The sequence below is a fragment of the Gouania willdenowi genome, chromosome 3 (assembly GCF_900634775.1).
Source record: "Gouania willdenowi chromosome 3, fGouWil2.1, whole genome shotgun sequence".
Classification (NCBI taxonomy): domain Eukaryota; kingdom Metazoa; phylum Chordata; class Actinopteri; order Blenniiformes; family Gobiesocidae; genus Gouania; species Gouania willdenowi.
The window spans coordinates 39191437-39208714 of NC_041046.1; the positions used below are offsets into that span (position 1 = coordinate 39191437).

General features: G+C 36.0%; 1 protein-coding gene across 1 annotated transcript; it reads right to left on the minus strand.

The window, feature by feature from the left end:
* Positions 1 to 2304: 2304 nt before the first annotated feature.
* On the minus strand, positions 2305 to 13764 carry LOC114453964 (annexin A2-like). The gene is made up of 13 exons (XM_028434016.1): positions 13671 to 13764; positions 9209 to 9270; positions 7627 to 7720; positions 6596 to 6690; positions 6358 to 6471; positions 6040 to 6130; positions 4949 to 5028; positions 4776 to 4835; positions 4611 to 4704; positions 3573 to 3668; positions 3124 to 3182; positions 2921 to 3043; positions 2305 to 2440 (listed from the first exon to the last, which is right to left on the minus strand). The coding sequence occupies exons 2-13, from the start codon at positions 9257 to 9259 to the stop codon at positions 2381 to 2383; spliced, it is 1017 nt and encodes a 338-aa protein (XP_028289817.1). The 5' UTR covers positions 9260 to 9270; positions 13671 to 13764; the 3' UTR covers positions 2305 to 2380.
* Between the last annotated feature and the right edge of the window lie 3514 nt (positions 13765 to 17278).

Consider the following 17278-nt stretch of genomic DNA (forward strand, 5'->3'; position numbering starts at 1 on the left):
TGTATTTAAGTTACTCCTCACTCAGTTGAATTAATTTTATTAACTGATCTGTTCTTTTAATTAATGAAAAGATGGAGTTGGTTCAATTTATTTGCATAAAAATGTTACGAAGTGTGAATGTATCCCTGTACCTCTTTGTAAAAACCTGGATACAATAGTTTTTACGTTTTTTTTTTTTTTTTTGTCGTCCTCTGTGTGAGCAGTGTTTGCTTCCCTTGCTGCAGCACAGATGCAAATAGTACAGCTGGAGGTAAAATCTGCATATTTAATCAGAAAATTAGCAGCGAACAAACAGAGTGGTTAAAGAAAAACAAATGGCAGCAGAAGAAACGCTTGTGAGGAACGCCGTGTGTCCTTTGAAGATGGATGAAAGGCGCTTCATCATCACTGTGTACTTTATCGGTACAGACGTTGGTCCATCCTCAGGAAAAATATGCATTGTGCACAATAAATTATTATAAACATATTTAACTAGCACAGGATTGTGTGCTGCCTCAAAGGTAAGTGCAGGAGTGTATTTGCTTTAAATCAGAAGTGTCCCACAAATCACACAATCAGAACAAAGGCAGAAAATACATGTTTTAACTTCAGGGTGTTTATTTATTGAATATTTGTAAATAAAAGAAAGATTGATGTTTACTGTTGTAAAATAATAATGTTATGGTGGGAAGATATGGTCAAATGCTTTATAATCCTGTTCTGTAGTCAGTAGTATTTTATTTTTAATTAAATTACCTTATTAGAATTTGTACGTTTGTTTAAACATGTGTGACCGAAATAAAATTATTAATCATAATTTTAGGAAAAGTTTTTGTATATCAGCCCCTGAAATTACAAATGTGGACTTATGTCGCCCTCTAGCGGTCATTGGTATTGATTTTGAAGAGAGTTTCAATATCATTCACACATGGGATTATTTTTGACGATTCAAAATGTCAAATGTTTTAATGTATTAGTATTACTGACTTTCTAATTCTAAATTTAAACTTATTCCGTCCCTTCAGTTTTTACGGGCCACAAATTTTCTGGAACTGACCTAGAATTGACCTGCAGGCCATGGGTTTAAAACACGGTGAGTTTCATCTGTGACAGATGTAACAAATCTGTTACAACAAACATACAGACTGTATGTTTAATTTCACATTCATAATGACTGCACTGAGTGTATGAATGGTATGGTTTTCTATGGAGGACGTTTTGCGATAAGGTTCACAGCAGTGAACATTTACTATTTATGTAGAGCAGGTGTTCTCAACCTTGCGGTCAGGACCCCTTTTGGAGTCTTGAGACACTGGGAGGGTGACACCAGGTGCCTTCTAGAAACTAAGAATATTTTTTGAACAATTTGAGCCTTTGTTTGTTTATTTTTACCCTGTTTCTGCAACTACACAACTTTGCATATTTTAACCTAATTTCATTACATTTTCTTTGCCACATTTTTGCTCATTTTAGTGTATTTTTGCTACATTGCTCCCATTTCTGCCACTTCTCCATGAAATCACGACTTTTTTCCACTTTGAAGACATTTCCGGCACTTATAAACTCTTTCCACCACTTTTCCCACCTAATGTTGCATATGTTGACCCATTAATGTCACTTTTAAAATATTTTTTCACCTCACCCCTTTTCATGCTTATTTTTGCAAATGTATTTATTTATTTTATTTGTAATCATTTATTATTTTATTTATTATAATTTATTATTTTATTTACCAGTTTTAACTAATTGTTCCTATTAAATTAAAATTACCTCAACCCCCATTTTTGCCACTTTAAAGCCAAAATTGACACTTCGAACCCATTTCACCATCTTTTCCATCATTTTGGTCACTTTTAACCCATTTTTATTTCTGATTAAAACAAGGAGTTACATCTTGAAGATCACTATATATATTATGGCACAAATAATAATAAACTTCCTGGATAACAGTGAATATTATTCATATAAATAAATAAACGTGGTTGTCACAGAATCATAGAACAATGGACCATTATTTTGCTGACTTTATGGATGGACCCCAAAAATCTCTCCCTTTATTCCCCCTTATAGATGGCCCTGTCTCCACATGACTGTTCTTCAATGTTCATGTCTGTGTATGAAGAGCGCAATCAAAAGTGCTTATATAAGCAGCATAAATAGCACTTCAGACACAAATGAAATACTTTAATAAAATGTAATGTAATTAAAAATGTGTGTACAAAGGCAGGAAAGTATAGCTGATCACCTCTCAGTGATACTCTGCTGCCCTCTGCTGCTCAGTAACACACACAAACACACATTATTATTTAGTTATTTATTTTTCTCTTTTTGTTTCTCAAACGGAAGCTGAAGGCAGAGAGCTGTTGATGATGAGTGGGAAACATGATGATGATGATGGTTTTCAATCGTCTCCTCCGCACAGACTGAGCAGAGCCTTCTGATAGTCTCCTTTAGTGTGTTCCTGAAACACACACACACACACACACACACACACACACACAAATTAAATATGTTTTGATGTCTTGATATTAAATGAATGGAAATCCCTAATTAAACACGTTACAAGCTGTAATAACTGAATTATTTATTTTTATTTTTATTTTATTCTAATTTTACTCTATTTTCTTACATGAAAGAGTTTGTACTCTTTGTAAACCAAAAAAAAAAAAAAAAAAAGCATCGTTTGAGTAAACACAAATAAACAACATAGAGCAAAAGCAGGGAGTGAACTTTTTAAGTACAGTTCACTAGGACAGAACTCCAATCAGAACCAGCTTCAAGATCCTGCTACTATAACAACAAAGGGAGAACATGCAAACCCCTCATTGACTCCATGTTCTTACTCAACCCTGTAATATTTGGGTGTCATGTTTGTGTGCTTTGTGTGTGTAATGTTTGTGTGCTTTGTGAGTTGGTGTCCCATGGTGCACTGTCCACTCACAGCGATGGTCTGATACAGGGACCTCTTGTGCTGCCTCTTGAACTCAGTCCTGATCCTCATTAAGTCCACCTCACAGCGAGAGACCATGATCCTAGTCACCACCTTCTCCTTTGCACTCTTAGTCTGAGAGAGAGAGAGAGATGTTAGAGAACGAGGATGAGTGGAACAGACGGTTGGACTAACGGAAGGAAGGACAGACTCACCTTCATGGCCTCAAAGAGTCTGTTGGCAAAGTATAGCTGTCTGTTCTCAAAGCACTCGACTGAAGAAAGAAAAAACACTGGTTTAATACACACACTGAGGGACAGACACACACACACAAAAACACACTGAGACACATCCACAGACTGAGACACACATACACACACTGAGGGACAGACACACACACATACACACACTGAGGGACAGACACACACACAAACACACACTGAGACACAGATATACATGTACAGTCACTGTCCTGTACATATTGGTGTGTTTGTGCCAGTTGTATGTATCAGTGGGTGTCTTTGTGTATGTGAATCTTAGTGTGTGTGTGTGTGTGTGTGTGTGTGTGTGTGTGTGTGTGTGTGTGTGTGTGTGTGTGTGTGTGTGTGTGTGTGTGTGTGTGTGTGTGTGTGTGTGTGTGTGTGTGTGTGTGTGTTTAATGTACCCAAAGTGAGGAAGGACTTCTCCAGGTCTCCTTTAACCTCCTTCCTGATGCTCTCCTTCATGTCGTATGGACTGTAGCTCTTATAACGCTCAAACACTGACACACACACACACACACACACACACACACACACACACACACACACACACACACACACACACACACACACACACACACACACAGAGAGAGTGTGAGAGAGAGAGAGAGTGAGAGAGAGAGAACACTGGTATTAGACAGCTGAACAAAATGAATCGTGATAAGTTCTAATTGTATAGTGTGACAGTAAAAGTAGTTCACCCTAAAGGTTCCATATTAAACAAATTTCTGATTCTCCATAACCTCGTTATGAGGCTCTAAAAGTGAAAATGTACGATTCCTCTATCCCTTGTTTGCTCCACATTTTGTGAACTGTGTGCTCAGACAGGTGTGTTTGAGTTTGCGCCATTTGTGATGTCATAAGAGGAATAACTCCTCCCACTGCCCCTCCCACAGGGAGTTGAGCTCCACCTTCACTATTTACTTTGCTGGTAAACCGACATGACAAGTTTATTTCTCTTCCCCTCAGCTGAGACTCTCAGGACCAAGTAGATGGATTTCATCTTCATGACTCAAGCACAAACATGGAAGATGTAAGTTCATATCATTTTGTGTTTATTTTACTGTATAAGGCTAACCAGCATGATAAGCTGCTGGCTTTTAAATGTCAGTGTAGCATTAGCATGGAAGCCAATACTGCTCAGTTACTGCTGCTCACGTTGTGTCTATTTACAAGCAAGAGCAACAATGGTTTGTGAACGTTCCTCTCGTGGGCGTGGCCAGACACCGCTCATTTGCATACCCGGAAGTACACTCAGGAACAGCCGGTTCTGAACGTTTTAGACCTCTGGAATTAAGGAAGACGGATGCATTTGGGGCAAAACACTTCAAATACTATTTTGTTGGCCTTCTGAGACCTATGTGAAATGGTATGAAAAACAGTATAATATAATGTGGGACCTTTCATTTTAAAAATGTAAACAAAATTAAACAGATGTTCACCTTTCTGAAGGTGGGGAACGCTCCTCTTGGACATGATGGTGATCCATGTGGTCACATCAGTGCCTTTCCTCTTCACACCGGCCTCGTACAGAGACTGAGGAGTTCAAACAGAATCAGTCAAACCTTTGTCTATTTAATATATTAAAGGAGAGCCACTGGACTCACTCTGGCATCATCATCAATCTTCTCATAGTCAACAACGTTGGAAGGGTCGTCTCTCTTCGTCTGTAAAAGGAAACAAATCCATGATATTCAGGTTGTTCAACGAAATTCATTTTAGTTTTGCCAATAATGGCACAAAATTAGTGTTTTTTTCAAAATAAAAGCGTAGGGCACACCTGAACCAGAGCCAGCAGTAGTTTGGCGAAATCACCCGACGTGTCTCCAGCGATGTCTTTTTCCAAATCTTTCTTAAACACTGATGACAATAATCAGAGCAACACAATATTAGAGCCAGGGTTGGGCTCTATTACATTTTTCAGTTACAATTACATTTTCGATTGCCCATGTTCAATTACAACTCAATTACGTTTACAGTGACTAGTATTTTTTTTTCAATTACAAGTAAATTACAATTATTTTTCATCCTCAGAAAGTCAATTACAATTACGTTCTCAAGTACTAAAGTTCAATTACATTTCATCACAATTACCTTAAGCCTGAAATAAATAACCTAATAAAAGTTAACCTTCCTCCCGTGTTAGCTTACTGCTATCATCTCTAATGAAAACAGGTCCTAAATCATCTGTAAAATACACTAAAAACGAATATCTATCATCTAATTTATTTCCTATCTATTGGTTACCTTGATAGGCTTCCTAATCAATGAAAATAAAGGTTTTAATATTTTTGGTGTGTTTGTCTGAGCCTTTTTTGTTTCAATTTACATCTCAATCTTTTTTAAGTGTTAAAATGTGGGAAAGCTTGATAAGAAACATATTTTAATAATTGTAAACTACATATGTGTAGAACTGTACATAGAACTGTAACATGGTTCCCTAGTTTTGCGTTAGTTTATCATTTAAATTTTTTTTATAAAATTTTCATGGCAAATACAACTACGAAGTCAATTATCTGAACTCAATTACAATTTAATTACAATTATGACAGCAACAGATTTTTTAAATTACAATTGTAATTATAACTACAGCATTAAATTAATGAATCATCAATTACAGGATTAAAATAATAATTTACCCCAACACTGATTAGAGCTAATGTTAGCGATCTATGCTAACAGCAAGGACTGAAAATTCAAGAATTTGTATAATTTTATTTTACTGTTTTCAATAAGCCACCACAAGGGGGTGCCAAAACTGTCAAACATGTCTGGTTTTTGATAATGTTACAGACTTGGGTTTTACATTGATTTACAACATGTTTAGTTTCAGGTTGGAAACAAAACAATTCATATTTCCAATGCTCTCACTATCTTTGTAGACTCTCTTGATTTCTGCCAGCTCCTCGTTGTTTCGAGAGCAAACCAGCTCGATTAGCGCCTCCTCGTCTGTTCCCAAGCCCTGCAAACAACAAGAAAACAAAGAGAAACATCAAAAACACTAATGAGGACAAACATAATGCCAAAGAAAAAAAACTAAAATTATGTCGAACCTCAGAGATGAACACAACTTTTAGTAAATAAAAAAAATAAACAAATAAAATACAAAATTAAAACTTCATATAAAACATTTGAAGTTAGAAAGTATTACAGCTCAAAAACACTGTAATCACACTTGATGTAACGGACCTTCATGGAGGCTTTGAGCTCGGAGGCGTCGTACTGCACCGTGCTCTTCATCAAACCCAGCATCAGAGTCTCCAGCGAGCCAGAGAGCGCCCCCTTCAGGGCAACGACCAGTTCCTGTACGCAAACGCAGACATATTTCAAAGGTGTTTAAAATGTGCAGAAACACTTATTCTATATTATTTAAAAGCATCGTGGTGCGTTCAGGTGTTCAGGTCTGTGTGTCACAAGCAGCATTAACCTTCTTGGCGATGCGCTCGTATTCAAAGGCGATCTCTCTGCGCTGCTCATAGCTCCGTCGGGTAAGAATGTCGATGACGGTCTGCTCGTCTACACCTGAGGGTTAAAATCCCACCTCAGTGAAAAACATTATTTGTTTAGAGTTTCAAACCTCAGCTCTTACAGTGTGTTCAAACCAATGATGAGTCACTTGAACATTGTCACGCTTTTTGGTTGCTTCATCGCTCCAGGGATGTGACGACCAGGGAATAGTGTGTGTTTGCAGAGCAGGCGGCAGCACAGAGAGGGCTGCTGCACTGAGAGGAAGGATCACCTCTTCTATGGCTGTACGTACAACTTACGGAGTTACTAAAGGATGAGTTTTTGCCCCAGTAAGTTGAGGAAGTGTACAGCCCTTCTGCTGCAGCCATCTCACTGTAGCGGGAGGGAGGGGCTGCTGCTTTGGCAATACTCACAGTGATGCTCGGGGGAGTTTTTTCGCCAGAATTGCGCAAGTCGCGTTGCTTGAAGGGAGGTCGCTTGATGTCGCTTCATTTACATTGATTTTAAGTGTAATCTAGTCGCCAGAGTTGCTTCAGTCGCGTTTGGTGTGAACGCACCTTCAGGCCCATCTTTCCTCCACAGTCCGCACACAGACTTTGTTTTTTTTTTTCATTTTTCCACATTTTAGCTGCCATAATCACTCCTACTTCTAGATGGAGACATACACTAAATCAGTCACTCCAGGGGGTGTGTCTCAGGACGTCATAATGTTCACTCTTTACCTTCTTGTTACCATTCATCCGTTTTCCGGCCCGCTTATTACTTTCTTAGGATTGCAAGCTTTTTACTCCCAAAACAGGTAATCGATTTAGTGACGAGACAACATAAAAGATATATCAAACACAGTAAAACAATAGTTTATCTTCATCTGTTCAAAGTGGAAGTTTTAATTAAATTCAACTGAAATAAATGAAATAAACTCAGGTCTTAGTGCTTTCAGAAAACGACATCACCATCTTTATATCTGCGTTCCCAAACTCACTGTCTTACCTTTAGTCTTAATGGCCACGTCGATCCTGGCTGCATCTCTTCCTGGATCGAAGTCTCGAACCGGCACAACGGTAGGAAACCTGGGCTCAACTTCCTGAAATAGACAACATTTTTGGAGATGAACGATTTTTAACAAGCAAGTCTTGTGTTTTCCGATAACAGAGGCTAAAATATAATCAATCCGAAATAATTCTGGTTGTATAAAACCTTGCTGTGGATGATTTTGAGAAACTACAGTTTTTGATTGATTGCTTTGTAATGGGCCACAGTATGCAATACAGAGCCCTTTTTTCAAAGTTTTTGAACTTTTAAGCTCCAACTCTTTCTATGTTTTCTTTCTTCTGTTTTTTTTTTTGCATTGCATTTCCTCCTGTTTTCCCTCCCAATCCAAAAACGCCTATGTCAGATTAATTGAAACCTCTGAATTAAGTGTAGCAGATACTGGCTGAAGCCCGAGGCACACCTCTATTTGTTTTGTGATCGCAGTAAAACGTTGAGGATCCTTTTTAAACATGATATCATCAGGAGATGATAAGCACAGTGTCGGTCACATGCTCAAGGACACTCTGGAACTCTGGCATTCCCAATCTGTGAAACTATTACCAACACCACAACCACAACTACCAATCCAGATCTGCTGTTTTTTATTGAAATGTAGTATCTGTGGTAAAAAAAAAAAAAATAAAAAAAAATATGCTAAAACATATATCAGAAATATGAATGTCCTTTTGAGTTCTCATCTTTAGCAGTTAGAACATTTTCCCCATAAATATTAAATTGATAAATTTTAAGTTAAACCATTTAAAAGAAAATCAGACATTGGCAACTGGTGACCCCGGGACCACATGTGGACCCCAAAACAAATACACAAAATATACATTATACATTTACCTTTTTAAAGACACACAGAATGAAGAGAAAAATACACAAAATGTAGAGAAAAATGCAGAAAAAGCAACAGTAATACACAAAATCATGAGAAAAATACAAAAAATTTACTCCAAAAACCCACAAAATGACAACAAACATAAACAAAAGTACAACAATACATACACAAGATGACAAGAATACTCAAATCTGAAAACACACAAAATCACAGCAAAAAATACACAAAATGAATCTGAAAACACACAAAAATACAACAAATGACTCCAAAACACCAAAAAAACCTGTGTTCTTTCCGGTGTTAACATTCGAATTGGTCATTGTTTTTTTTCTTTGGTCCCCGGATTAGAGAATCACATTTTTGTGGCCCCCACTGTAATACAAGTTGCTCATCTCTGATATAGATGACCTCACTATGAAGCCCATACTTTCAGGATAATCTAGACTAAAACCTATTACAAGGCTTTTTAAAAATAATTATGACCAAAGCTGCTTCTAGCTATAAGCAGACCCCATAAGGGCCCCATAAATTATTAAGTGGGAGCTAACAAAAATATTTAAGAATGAAATGTACCTGTCTTTATCGCTAATATGCTGAAAATAAAATTATCACACAGTATATGAATAGAATACACCACCAGTTTATCACCAGTTTTATGTTGATAGTGAGTGATTACGATGATTGCATTTGGCTCACCGATCCATACGATAGGGTCAGCTGACCCAGGAACTCAGACACCAGAGCCATGATGGAATCTACTGCAACACACATGGAAAACGTGTCTGTTTTAATCACACTGTCATCAAGTACTATTCAGGTGTTCAGTCTGTACACAGTCCTGTCTTTGATTATTTGTTCTGGCACTCCTAAAACACTCAGCCAGTTCACACATGAGATCATGGGCAAACTTTCAAATATTTCGTGGCCATGCCTGCAAAGCAAAAATCATTAGGAATTCAGTTGCTCTCTAGTTATTATGTGACTACAGTAAACCGGTGTTACGGTTATTTGTGGTTTCTTAGTCGAGGCAACTGACCTTGAAGTTTAGCTTGAAGCGGTTTCACTTGATCTTATCTGAGAGTAATATTTATACTGTGGTGTTGATTGGCCTGGATCAGGGTGTTGTGTGGTTAATAAGCAAAGTAAAGATTTTCTGAAATAGGATGACTCAAGTAGATTGTGGGAGAAAATATTTGATGTGAATACAGATTCAGAGATGGTTGCTCAAACTGCTCTTCTGTTCAGTCGGAGGGGTTATACTAACTCCGAGGAGTGATTCTGACTCCGAGGAGTTACTCTGACTCTGAGGGGTCATTCTTTGTCCGAAGGGTTATACTGACTCTGAGTGGTTATACTGACTCCGAGGAGTTTTTCTTAGTCCGAGGGGTTATTCTGACTCCGATAAGTTATACTGACACCAAGGGGTTATACTGACTCTGAGTGGTTATACTGACTCTGAGTGGTTATACTGACTCCGAGGAGTTTTTCTTAGTCCGAGGGGTTATTCTGACTCCGATAAGTTATACTGACACCAAGGGGTTATACTGACTCAGAGGAATTATTCTGACTCTGAGGGATTATAATCAATCTGAGGGGTCATTCATAGTCTAAGGGGTTATACTGACTCCGAGGGGTCATTCTTAGTCCAAGAGGTTATGCTCACTCTGAGGAGTTATACTGACTCTGAGGGATTCAGCTTATGCATCCTCACTTGCATTTGATTTTCATTGGGAAATGCAGTTAGTCTAGTTTTTATTGTCTTAGTATAAAAACTGTGTTGACTTGTTCTACACAAATAAACCCAGAGATTCTTAGACTTCACACCTCAGATTAAAGACTAGAAAACTTCATCAGCCACAGGCCGGAGTTTGATAGCTTTACCATGTTAACATCACATTTCCTCTTTAGATCTGCAGAAAACAGTGGAACAATTAGTCCTCAGAGTGCAGGCGCTCATAAACAAACTGATACCAGGGGTGTATTTGATTTATGGACCTGGAAGTGCCAGAGGAGGGTTTGTCCAAAGGAGAGGCTGCAGATAAGGAAACCTGGATCACAAAGCAAACAGACCTGCAGGAATGTGGAGTGTGTTGTGTAACAGACACTTACACACTGGGGACAATCAAAGTGTAAATGTTCACCTTTGACGCCACAGAGGATGCCACAGCTTCATTTTCTTAGCAACCATGCAAACATTAAGGAGTTCCCTCTTTTTCTATGTTATCACAAAACTCTACACTATCTCATTATGTGATCAGTCACATGATATCAGGAAGATAAGAAAAGATGATGAACTAGACTCAGGGACACACAGAGCAGGTTATGGAGCAGAGAAGAAGGAACATTCCCTGAAGTCCAAAAAAACCCTGAAAGTTTTCTCCTCTGAGCTGAGGAGTAAACAGTCTGGTTGCTCCGCTGTGCCAACATTTCTACAATTTCATCCATTCCTGGTGCAGTTTATCAAACAAGCTCATTTTTTTCTGGATGTGTTAGTGTGTGGAGAAGGTTCAGGGTTGGTTCAGGGTTGGTCGGTAAATGTTGGTCGGTCAGGTTTTCATCCTCAGAAATAAAAGTTAGAACAAGTGTGACTTTATTCTGACTTCAATCTGATTTTATTTGCCAAAGTTTGAGATAAAACTCTAAACGCTGAATACGCAACATCAACTGCATCATGTTACCATGGTAACGGCCAACAGCAGAGGTGGCAAAAGTACTGGTTTTCAGCATTCAAGTAAAAGTATAGATACTTGAATAAAAAATGGCTCTGATAAAAGTATTGAAGTTGCTCCTTTACTTGAGTAAAAGTAAAAAAAGTAAATGTAAAAAGTAAAATAATTAAAAAGTAAAACAAATGTCCCTTCAATAAGAAGATGGGTTTTAAACCAGCAAATTCCTTTTTTAAGGAACTTGTAAAAAACTGCTAAATGGACACCAGTTCAATCTGTTACCTTTGAACAGCTGAAGAATTTAGCACTCATTATAGATCAAATTTGTTCATAAAATGTTTCAAGACAAAAAAACAAGGCAAACGCTCAATTAAACTTTTTAAAAACTTGAAAATGTTAACCATAAAACTAAGAAACCTGCCAAACAGAAAAATGCTCAAACTACCAAAATGTTTTATTTATCCTTAAGAGAATCGTGTTCTCCAGGTTTCTGGAATGGAGACGTGCCCTTTTTTTACAAGCAGCTTCGAGCTCATTTTAAAAATGTAAGGAGTAGAAAATAAAGATATTTTTTTTAAAAAGTAAGGAATAAAAGTAAAACGTCATCAAAAAAATAAATACTCAAGTAAAGTACAGATACCAGAAAAAAGTACTTCTTTACTTGTCACTTCTGGTCAACAGAATTACTTCTTTTTTATGTTAACAAAGTTGTTTCTGACTCATCTTTGTGTGTGTGTCTTCACACAATTGTGCTACTATTTATTGTTGACAGTGTGAAATAGTTCTCAGGCCAGAAAGAAAGGCTGGGTTGAAATATAACAATAAAAGGACCTACTGTCGTACAAATAAACAAAAACATGTTGATAGGTTGATAAATGTATTCCTACTCCTTGTATTGTCCTCTGGGGTTGAATCATAGCTGTAAAGTCTGACGAATTATAGTGAATGATTAACCATAGACTTTTATGTTGAAGGTTTCCAGGTCAAGATTTGAGGTTTGGTTAATGTTTATGATTAATATTGTGTATTTGATTTGTTTCACAAACCACTAAAACAGTGGTTCCCAAACTTTTCACAGTCCCGTATTCCTTCAGACCTTCAACCTAAAGCCATGTACCCCCTAGTTCTGCACACATAATAATAAGATGTCATATACAATGAAGCCCTACAGTGAAATTTGTCTCTGAATTCCACCTATCCTGTTGAGGAATAATATATAATAAAAATTATTAATAATAATAATCTGTAATCTGAGTCTTAAATCTTGTTCTGTATTTTGTTTTCATGTTTGTCAAGTACCTGGTGGTAAAGGCATCAAGCATGTTTGGCTAGCACAAAGCAATGTAGCTGTCACCATATTTTAGTTTTTTTGATAAGATGGTTTTTCTGTCACCACTAGAGGGTAGTCTTCCATCGGCCTATGTGTAATTTGTGGCAATGCATGGAGGCTTCTGACTATGGGGCGCCAATTGTAGAGTTGTGCATGCTAAAATAAACAGCAACTTTTCCCAACACTTAGCAACAAACCCTGTTTAAAAAACATATGTTACTTTTGACCAGATTTACAGCAATATTTGTGAGATTTGTGAATTTTTCTTTTCTCGAATAAATCTAAATCTAAATGTTAAATCTAAATCTAAATGTTAAATCTAAATCTAAATGTTCAATCTAAATCTAAATGTTAAATCTAAATGTTACATATAAATATAAATGTTAAATCAAAATCCTAAAGGTTGAATCTAAATGAGCTTTTATTTTGGTACTTCAGGTGTATTTGCATATTAGCTAAATATTTAGTTTCACCTGTGAATTATAGATTTAACATTTAATATTTAAATTTAACATTTAGATTTAACATTTAGCAATTAAATTAAAAAATTATATTTAAACATAACATTTAACATTTACATTTAACATTGACATATTTTATGGTGAAAAAATATCACAACTTTCACAAATATTGCTGTAAATCTGATCAAAAGTAAAAGTGGTTTGTTGCTAAATGTTGGGAAAGTTGCGCAACTTTAGAATTGGCTCCACATACCTGACTACTGGTCTATTTATATTCTAGTTTCCAATGTTGCCACATTGTTTTTAATTTCCTTTTTTTTACGTAACCCCATTGACAATTTGCATACCTCACTTTGGGAACCTCGGCAGTAAAAGATCCAATAATTTTCTAAATAAAAGCCTCAACTCAGCCATAGGGAAAGGCAGAGAATGTTCACGTCTTCAAACTCACACTTTTGTGTTAGTATAAGCAGCTGCACAGTATGTGTGTGTGTGTGTGTGTGTGTGTGTGTGTGTGTGTGTGTGTGTGTGTGTGTGTGTGTGTGTGTGTGTGTGTGTGTGTGTGTGTGTGTGTGTGTGTGTGTGTGTGTGTGTGTGTGTGTGTGAAATGCAACATAAAGTGTTGTAATGACATTTGCAGGCTATGTTTTTCTTTATGTTCTCATCAATGTGGAATCTATAAAAGACTAACATATTCTTACCTTCAGAGGCAGCAGCAGCTCCGTTATGATACAGGACAGGACAGGGTGTGGTGGTTAAATAATACCAGCAGCACACACACACACACACGCACACACTCACACACACACATACACTCACACACACACTATCTTGCTTGCCTGCATGACTCAGTGGTGGAGATTTTGCACATCGGCCTGAACACATGGGCAGAATTCCTCAGCCAGACTCAAATCGACTGTAGGATCAGATCAGACTCTGAGAGTTCTCTGAGTCCAACTAAAGGAGAAACAGATTTTTAAACCACATAGTTTACATCTCCTACTTTACTGACTCCCATATCTGGTATCAATGTCATCTAAGACCTGGAAACAACATTAAAGTGAGTGAACTATTTGTGCTCATCTGCCTATTGTATTTATTGCCTAACAACAATCTGTGGGCCAACTCTGACTCATCTAAAGCTCTCCTGTCCCCTGATTACTGAGCATTTTCTCTGTCAGATAAATGAAGCACAGAGTCAGTGAAAAGGTCACCATCTGAGTAACTGCAGTGTTTTCTGTGTGAAAACATCACATTTTTCTCATTACAGCAAAAAATAGAAAAAATGAAAAATCTGCTTTTAAACTTAACTGAAAACAACAACAAAAACTACGCTTTCCTGGATTAATGATCGGATTGGTTATTATTCTAAAATAATGGCAGGAATTTGGCTCTTGGATCAGCCCCTGCTGTGATAAAAGTGGCCCTTTCAATGGATGGATAGACGGATAGATAGATAGATAGATAGATAGATAGATAGATAGATAGATAGATAGATAGATAGATAGATAGATAGATAGATAGATAGATCGATAGATAGATAGTTGGATAGATAGATAGATAGATAGATAGATAGATAGATAGATAGATAGATAGATAGATAGATAGATAGATAGATAGTTGGATAGATAGATAGATAGATAGATAGATAGATAGATAGATAGATAGATAGATAGATAGATAGATTGATCGCTCGATCGATAGATAGATAGATAGATAGATAGATAGATAGATAGATAGATAGATAGATAGATAGATAGATAGATAGATAGATAGTTGGATAGATAGATAGATAGATAGATAGATAGATAGATAGATCGATCGATCGATCGATCGCTCGATCGATAGATAGATAGATAGATAGATAGATAGATAGATAGATAGATAGATAGATAGATAGATAGTTGGATAGATAGATAGATAGATAGATAGATAGATAGATAGATAGATAGATAGATAGATAGATAGATAGATAGATCGATCGATCGATCGATCGCTCGATCGATAGATAGATAGATAGATAGATAGATAGATAGATAGATAGATAGATAGTTGGATAGATAGATAGATAGATAGATAGATAGATAGATAGATAGATAGATAGATAGATCGATCGATCGATCGCTCGATCGATAGATAGATAGATAGATAGATAGATAGATAGATAGATAGATCGATCGATCGATCGATCGATAGATAGATAGATAGATAGATAGATAGATAGATAGATAGATTGATCGCTCGATCGATAGATAGATAGATAGATAGATAGATAGATAGATAGATAGATAGATAGATAGATAGATAGATAGATAGATAGATAGATAGATAGTTGGATAGATAGATAGATAGATAGATAGATAGATAGATAGATAGATAGATAGATCGATCGATCGATCGATCGATCGATCGATAGATAGATAGATAGATAGATAGATAGATAGATAGATAGATAGATCGATCGATCGATCGATCGATCGATCGATAGATAGATAGATAGATAGATAGATAGATAGATAGATAGATAGATAGATAGATAGTTGGATAGATAGATAGATAGATAGATAGATAGATAGATAGATAGATAGATAGATAGATAGATAGATAGATAGATAGATAGATAGATTGATCGCTCGATCGATAGATAGATAGATAGATAGATAGATAGATAGATAGATAGATTGATCGCTCGCTCGATCGATAGATAGATAGATAGATAGATAGATAGATAGATAGATAGATAGATAGATAGATAGATAGATAGATAGATAGATAGATAGATAGATAGATAGATAGATAGATAGATCGATCGATCGATCGATCTTTGTTTTTCTTTTTGTGTGGTGGTGTTGTTTTTATTATTTATTTTGGATGGATGGATGGATGGATGGATGGATGGATGGATGGATGGATAGATAGATAGATAGATAGATAGATAGATAGATAGATAGATAGATAGATAGATAGATAGATAGATAGATAGATAATAAGATAGATAGATTGATCGATCTTTGTTTGTTTTTCTTTCTGTGTGGTGGTGTTGTTTTTATTATTTATTTTGTGAGTTTCTCTAGTCATTATGTGTGTGTTTTTTTAATTGTTTTTTGAGTGTTCTTGTTGTCATTTTGTGTTTTTCCTGTCTTTTCCTGTTTTTCTTTGTCAATTTTTGTGTTTTTGGAGTCATTCTCTGTATTTTTATTGTTGCTTTGTTTATTTTTCTGTGATTTTCTTTCCTTCTTTCTTAAACCTAGAAAAACATTGAATGCATACTGTATGTTCTGTTCACAATATAGAGAAAAAGAAGAAACAGCGACTATATATACTGTATAAACAAATACATACATTTACATACACACATTTTGTGTAGTTTGTTAGCATTTTGTGTGTTTTAGGAGTCATTTTGTGTACTTTTGCTCACATTTTGCAAAGTGAATTAAGAAAAAAAAGATTTAAAACAGCAGTGAAAATTAAATGTTATTGTTGGAAAAATGTGGGGGAAAGTATAAAGTGAAGTGCAAGTGCACTGGAGCAGTAAGTACTTTTTCTTATTTATTTATTTTTTTTAGTTCCTGGTATTTTTGTGGAAGAGTTCCCAGTTCACAGATAGTGCTTTGAACATCTTGTGCTTTGTGTGTGTAAATGAGTGAATCAAGGCAATGATTCATTATTCAGGAGAATCAAACACTTTACAGCTCCTGCTGATTCATCCAAAGCTAAGACATTAACGTTTAATAGTAGTCGGATTCCTCATGGGCAACCGCTACCTTGACCTTTTTAGGCTCAATGAACTGTTAGCAGCACAAGACCACACCTTCATTATCACCACGGTCAGGGTAAACATTAGCAGAGCAGAGGCTGAAACCTGTTAGTGTTCTTACTGACACCAACAGTCCAAATATCATAGAATGTTATGAAGTATTAATAGTTGTTGGCAGAAAGTTTAAAGTTATAATAATTAAACAAAAACATTTATTGCCATGGCTAAATTTAGTCATAGCAACATGTAAAAGTTTAAGTTATTTATTGCAGTGGATATTTGCTCAGATTATATATATATATATATACAGTATATAGATTATATATATATATATATATATATATATATATATATAATCTATATAGATAGATTATATATACAGTATATATATAATCTGAGCAAATATCCACTGCAATAAATAACTTAACTTAAACTTTTACACATATATATATAAATATTTACACACATATATACACAAATGTGATATAAACTGGTGCTTCCAGCTGTATGCTTTTATTTTGGAAAGTACCGGAAATAGTTGTGTTGTTCCAT

Excerpts from the sequence above, each read along its gene's own strand:
- LOC114453964 (XM_028434016.1), bottom strand. The coding sequence starts at position 9,259 with ATGGCTCTGGTGTCTGAGTTCCTGGGTCAGCTGACCCTATCGTATGGA. Across the intron at positions 4,836-4,948 it reads TACTGCTGGCTCTGGTTCAG|ACGAAGAGAGACGACCCTTC; the intron begins GTGTGCCCTACG and ends TTCCTTTTACAG. Across the intron at positions 2,441-2,920 it reads CCCTGTATCAGACCATCGCT|GAACACACTAAAGGAGACTA; the intron begins GTGAGTGGACAG and ends TGTGTGTTTCAG.